We start from the raw sequence: 7346 nt of genomic DNA, 5'->3' as shown, positions 1-7346 counted from the left end.
CAGCGGCGGCCGCGGCGGCCGCCGCACCGGATACAGACACCACCGCACCCCCGCCGGCACCCGGTAGGGACGTGGGCGAGAACATATTCGACATGCTCGAGAGCGAGCCGATGCTGGGTAGGCCGCCGTTCCCCGGCACCGCGCCGTTCCCGGTCTCGACCTTGAGGCACTTGCTGGGGGGCGCGAACGCGGACGGCACCAAGGGCCGAAAGCCGCCGAAGGGCAGTCTATGATCGAGCGGATGCAGGAATTGCGGCGGCAAATGCAGCATGTGATGCAGCCCGTAGCCCAGCGATGCCGCCGTGCTGAAGGGCACCTGCAGATCTTTCGAATCGGTCACCTGGAACAAAGTAAAAGGGATTGATAAAAGATGATCCAGCGGAATGATTCTTCCGGAGCCTCGTAAATATGGTGCTTCGATATTAATACAGAGTTCTAGTTTTTACATCAACATCGTGAAACATCATAAAAGCGTTGTAAGGATTAGTAAAATAAAAATGTAATATATTTTATAAAAAGTTTGTTCTTACAGTTAGTTCACAGCCATCGTTACTACAGTTGTTAATTAGTTAGTTAAGCGAAGATATTATATGTGTATCAAAATTATAAGAATATAGGAAAGAAAGGAAAAAGGGAGAAAGAGATGCAAAATTTATCAATATAAATCATATATTTATGGTTTGCAAATTATGTTATTATGTAATTATAAGAAAAGAACAAGTGAGAGATATTCTTGAAATTTGAGTCTTCTGTAAATATTTCGTCTAGAGATATTTTCAATATTTATATAATAGATATGTTTAAATATTACAATGTTGCAAATAACTTTATTTAATGAAATAGACTTTTCATATTTTTTTATTTCGCTATAAAATTTTACGATCAATTTTTTTTTTTTTTTTTTTTTTTTTTTACATTCGGTTACAAGTCTCGTATGCCTTTAACCTCTGATTTCCTATTAATTTTAGCGACGTTTATAAAAGGAATCCTGACGTTTACTCCCGTATCGAGAAACCGCCCTTCGCGTATCATCAAATTCGATAGAATAACTTTATTTCACGTATACGCGACGAGCGAAAAAAGCTTGAATCGCGTAATTCGATAGCTCATTTGCAGCATGAGGGTATTTCCGCGCTTTCAGCTACGTCTGAATGGCATATAATATCAAAGCAGCATGGTGGTATACTGTTAATAACGCGAAACCACTGTGTTATAATAATCCGTCAAAACCTGAAGCTCTTCTCCCCCATGGTCCCCTACCACCCCCCTCCCCCTCCGTGTACCGGTTGTATCATTCAATTCGCCGTGATTGACGAGTCTATTAAGCCGCATACTGAATGCTCGGCTGAAGCATCTACGCGTTGGATTTTGTAACATTTATAATGCCAGAATTATCGGATCGTATTAAACGTGGCCAAGTAATAACGGTGCATTGTATTTCCTACGCCTAGACTCGTCGAAAAATGTAATGACGCGAGTAACAGGCGAGTATTTCAACGTGTAATTACGTACAAGTACTTCGTGCGACGTCGTATTTCAATATTTCAACATTCCAAAAGTTATTTCTTTAATTTGTTAATAAATAAAAGGAAAACATTATTGTTATATATTTGTAGTAAGTCTTGTAACAGTCCGAGATTTGATTTTGAAAAAAATTATACACTGATATTTCAGGGAACTAAAGCGATTTTCTTTTCACTTAAATTTGCAACAATACAGTGTCGACTTTTCTTTCGAACAACACAAATTGAGATATTGTTGTGATAATTAAGTAATAGTTAATATAGAAATGTTATATATATATATGGCTCAATATCAAATTCATCTTGAATTATAAAAGCGCAAAGTGTTACTCGTCAATCGTCATCCCACGTGACTAAGAGGAGCGGAAGTACGAAATGATTTCATCGGCGAGAACGGACAGCTGGTTTCCGGATAAACATTTCATTCGGCCGATAATGACGCGGGCGATGAGTTACACGCGCGGGTATTAGTACGCCGCGATTAGTTTATTATTCTTTTATACAGGGAAATGAGGTTCGCGTCCGCCGGCTCGCATATTTGCGCCCGCGGTCCAATCAGTGATTTATTAGGTATTCATTATTATTTTAATTGCGGCCCCGGTCCTTTTTTTCGCGATCGGTGTCGCGCGACGCGCGTCGCTTGCATATTTGCAATAATCTTTTATTTTTTTTTTTTTTTCCTCCCGGCTCGCTATCGCGGGCGGTAAAACGCGAGCGTATTTTGTCACCGCGCCATCACAATTAGGTTCGCCCAGAAATTATCTCATTTTTTAACGATGCTGAATTTTGATGCGACCCATTCTCTCGCTGTCTCCCTCATTCCATCACTATCTGTATCTACCGTTCCGCATCTGCACGCGTTATCCAGACCCGATTGATGTCCCGCACGTATGAAAAATATTCAAGCATTTAAAAACGCTGTGGAATACGCTTATAATTAACCGCGATGCTCGTTCGTTAAATATTTGCGGCAATCACAGTTATGAGATAAAAATGTATGCGATATAAAATTGTATTTAAAAGAGTCTTGTTATTATCGGAAGTTTAATAATGGTATTTTTGGTAATTCGTTATCAATATACGCGCGCGTTTTCATTACACCGCATAAAATTTGAAAAACTGTAAGAAAATTACATAAGTCGATGTCACATTTTAATGTAATAAAATCAATATTGTGTATAATTTAAGAATTGATTCTCTTTCTCGATAATTCGCAGCTGCTCCATAAACATAATACTTATATAACTAATAATACTTATATAAATTCCAGATGTCACAGATCGTTGATCGTCGATCGTGAAAATACTTACGATTTCACTGGTTTTACTTCTCTCTTTTTTATTAACGCTTACATTCTATATGTCAATGATGCACAATCTACGTGTTTCTCTCCATTTCTACGCTCTAATTTGTACACTTCTATATTTAATAGTATAAAAACAACCGCTTGACGCGCTATAATTTTTATTTACATTTATATTTCTTAATTATACTCTCTCCATTTTATAATGATCGTCGGTAAACGGGCATTACCTGGAACAAGGCAACAATTGGTCCGATGGAAGAAAGTTGCGCATCATTGACTTGATACTAACTGTTATTTGAGCATTCACATTTATACACACGCATACAATCAAATTTCTATTCATCGCGTGCATTAATTAGTACTCCCGTATATAAAGCGGCATAGATATGCAAAGCGAGATGGAAGTAACTCGAGCAGTCCGACGGGCTCAATGAAATCAATGCCAACAATTATTTTTTTTTGTTTTTTTTTTTTGTTCATTTTGTACATATTTCAAGTTACTTTTCTGCCAAATAGTGACGTATGTTACCGTCAAATATGATACGCTCGAATTACCGCAGTGCAGTTTCGTTCTACGTGATGCAAGCGTGAAAGTGATTTAACCCTCCAATATAGTTCTCCAATAGATCTTACTCTTTCGTCGATTTCAATAGTTAAAAAAAAAAATCACACAAATATAAATTTTACACAATTACGCAACATCTAACTGTACGCAATTCACGATACGTAAAGATATATCAGAGTCCAATAAAAATTAAAATAATATGTCTCGAGTAATCAAGTTTACATACATTTATATAATCACATTTTCTTCTTTATAAAAAAAACCTGAGAATTTTAGAACAGAAGAAAATCGAAATCTTGTTTTATCAGAGAGACGAAGGGTTAAAATACGTTTTTAACGCGTTGCAGGTAAGCGAAACGCAGCGCAATCGCGTAAATGCAAGCTGATGCAAAGGCTTATAGGCGTAAGGGTAAGGACAATGGGACACTAACTTGTGGATTGAATGGTCTTTGCATTCTCAAGGCCTCAGGCAGCCCTCCGGCCTGCGAGAACACGACCAAAGACGGCGGCGGTAGGTGATTCGGTACGTACGTAGAATTATCCATCTAAAACATATACGTCGTTTTCTTCCTTCCAACCTGCCTGGTCGATTCATCGTTTTTCTATTCTAAATACGTTCGGTAACGCAAGACTCGAAGAGAATTTCGCGTAAACTCGGAATTTCGGAAACGCGACCGCGATGATCGGATATACCTTATCGATTGCGTTTATATTGGCTAATCAATTATTAATTGTTAATTAAATTTATGAATTAATCTAACCTTTACAATTGTCATAGCTATGATGATAATGAATAGACTATCGTTACGCGCGATTTACGCTTATTTCTCGATCGATGAATTTTTAATTTCATTTTTCATTTTTTTCTTTTAATGTACAACATTCTTCTATAAATTTCGTAAAAGAGCACATGGTTTTCTCAAAGCTTTCTCAAAGAAGATACAATCCAATAAGAAATTATTTTAGGCACTCGATGTCTTGATAATTGTTAAATTATTTTTTTCTAACAGGCTGTCAAAAATTGACAATTTATTTTTTCAATAAATCATTAATAAGAAAATTATTAATAATAATCTATAAAAACTGTGTAAAATTGTGTATTAAAATTTACACGTGATAATATTAAAAAACGCTTAGATTCAAAGAATGCATATGATGAATTAAAAATGGTACGTACATTCTGAACTTTTCTTTTGTTAATTTCCATTCCTGATTTTTTTCACGTATTTTGCCTTTAAAATTGCAATTCAAACAATTCTGATTTTACAATTTAAGAATGCGCAAAATTGGATATAAGAGGTCATCGATCGAAAAGTGAGTTCAATAAATTAGCTCGGCTCGTCAATGAGGATTACGTCGTGGCGCATTAATTACATCGAGAATTATGTCGTGTTTCCTATCGGAATGAAATTGTAATTTTATCAATTTCATATTAGCACTTCTCTCACAAAACAGTTTAATTAATTATGGAATAGTCAGATAAGAGTCCAGCAACCAACAGCATTCTCTATCATGTTGAAAAGTGTACAATTTGTGATAATTATATCATTATTTTTTCAATTTATTACATTTATTATTTTTGAAATAGTTCTATAATATTAGAACAATTGCCAATTATTATAGAATTCACATATCATAAAATTATACTCTGAGATAGAAAGATCTTGTTGAAATCTAATGAAAGAATCTCCAATTCGTTCATGCTTTTAGTTATTGTAGCTAAATTATCAATTCTCAGAATATCTGACTTCAAACTCTTGATTACAATATGTAATTTAAATTGAGTATTTTAGAGCATTTAAATTCTTAAATTATTATGTTAAAATCTAAATTTATTTAGCTATATGTGAACACGCTTCTATAAAATGACAAACATGCCATTTAAAGTAGTAAATGGACAATGCTTAAAAAAATCAGGTCATGTGAAATGAAATATTTAATAATCTTAAATGTTGTGACAGTTGTTGCAATTGTCCCTTAAAAATGAATAAATACGAGCAAATCTGCTCATAACTCACTCGATATTTTCTTCCACAAAACGCGATTTAATAGAATACATCAGCATGTCGTGGCACGAGATCGCGGTATACCGCGTGTATCATTAATTATCGTGATTGTCAATTAATCACCGGTGTTGGATCGGGTGTCGATCTGCCGACAATTTCTGCTACTTCTAACCTTTCAACCTGAAAGCTATCGAATTCGATCCGCGAGTAATTGCGTCGATCGATGCCAGATCGGCTTCGCTTTCGCGACAACGATTGAACGATACTCGCGCTCGATAGAAAATCACGTGCGAAAAATATTAGTGGTAATGAAAAATGATGAATATTTCGAAAAGAGAGTTCATATAAAATCCCATTTTTAGAAATAGCAATCAAATTGAAAGCTTGATGTGCACAATTTCATGAACAATTGACAAAAGCCTATAAGGCTCTAATTGCTGTTTCTATCAATTAATTTTTATTTTAAAATCACAATCAAAAATTAAAAATAATAAATTATCCAAATCAAGAATAACAAAAAAATTTAAGAAATTAAGTATCAAATAATTACTTTCGTGCATTTTTCTGCATCGCTCAAATATTGCAAATAATTCTCTAAATTGCTTAATAATGTAAAGATAAAAGAAAAAAGGATTAATTACAATCAATATGATATAATAATCGTAATTGACTTTATCAGTCTATTAGCAATTTATGATCAAAATATTAAAGCCTTTAAATGTATATAATGAGGCTCGAAAGAATTTATCAGTGAAAAATCCCATCAGAGCCTACATCAGATATTCGAATGGACAAAAATTCTTTATTTTTCGTGTGAATGTAACAAAACAAATAAAATATACGTTTCAACCCATCAGTTCAGATCCTTATCAATATAAAATATAAATCGAAATTACATAAATAATTTCAAGTTGATGATTCCAATGACAAATTAGTTCGTTCTTCTTTATGCCAAATTAGCTATATAATGAATAGCCCAAAATTATTACGTTATACGATAATAATATAAATACTTACGTAAAGTAAAACCGAATTCATATGCATTGCGTCACTACGTAGAATCACATCGCCTCATCAGATTGTCAGATTTGCTGTGTAGTCATTCAAAAGAAACACGAAACTTAGAGAATTATTAAAATCATTTGTCTGAATTTTCTATTATATCCACTTACATGTAAGCGTTTTCTCGCGGCTTCACGTAAAGGACTTGTGGTGTCGACAATCAGAGATACAATGAGAGTCAAAATAATAAATTCAAATAGTTATTGAAATAAAAATAAAACTAAGAATAAAAGAAAATAATATCAACGTCACAATTCAGTAGACGAATTCATGTAGAATAGGTCCAAAAAATACGTATCTCTCATTCTGTAAACTCAAACTCTGTTTCTGTTGCTTTATATGGATCGCTTCCGAAATCAATCTCTTATTATCATTTAGTACGCATAAATGAACATAAAAATCACATAAATTGGAACACTACACAGCATTCCGTAATAACAGAACACAAAATCAGTCATCAGCATGATTTTAATTGGGAAAATCAAGATATTAGACGAAGAAAAAGTTCTTAATAAAAGATTGATTTCGGAAGCGATTCATATAAAGCAACAAAAACAGAGTTTGAATTTACAGAATGATACGTATTCTTTGAACACACTATACATGAATTTGTTTACTAAATTGTGACGTTAATATTAATCTTTTGTTCTTAGTTTTATTTTTATTTCAATAACTATTTAACTTTATTATTTTGACTCTCATTGTATCTCTGATTGTCGACACCACAAGTCCTTTACGTGAAGCCGCGAGAAAACGCTTACATGAAAGCGGATATAATAGAAAATTCAGACAAATGATTTTAATAATTCTCTAATTTTCGTTTCGTGTTTCTTTTGAATGACTACACAGCAAATCTGATAATCTGATGAGCAATGTGATTTTAC

General features: G+C 34.1%; 1 protein-coding gene across 1 annotated transcript in view; it reads right to left on the bottom strand.

Annotated features, from left to right (window-relative positions):
- The window catches only part of LOC108754922, a 28826-nt gene that overhangs the window by 18168 nt on the left and 3312 nt on the right, over window positions 1–7346 (bottom strand). The window contains exons 2-3 of the mRNA XM_018497589.1: window positions 3826–3939; window positions 39–340 (exon numbers count right to left, since the gene is read on the bottom strand). Coding sequence (XP_018353091.1) covers window positions 39–340; window positions 3826–3939 — 416 coding nt within the window. The remainder of the gene's footprint in view (window positions 1–38; window positions 341–3825; window positions 3940–7346) is intronic.

This window comes from Trachymyrmex septentrionalis, unplaced genomic scaffold (assembly GCF_001594115.1).
Source record: "Trachymyrmex septentrionalis isolate Tsep2-gDNA-1 unplaced genomic scaffold, Tsep1.0 scaffold83, whole genome shotgun sequence".
In the NCBI taxonomy this organism is placed as follows: domain Eukaryota; kingdom Metazoa; phylum Arthropoda; class Insecta; order Hymenoptera; family Formicidae; genus Trachymyrmex; species Trachymyrmex septentrionalis.
The sequence above is the reverse complement of the archived record's forward strand: the minus strand, read 5'-3'. Positions and strand labels throughout refer to the sequence as shown.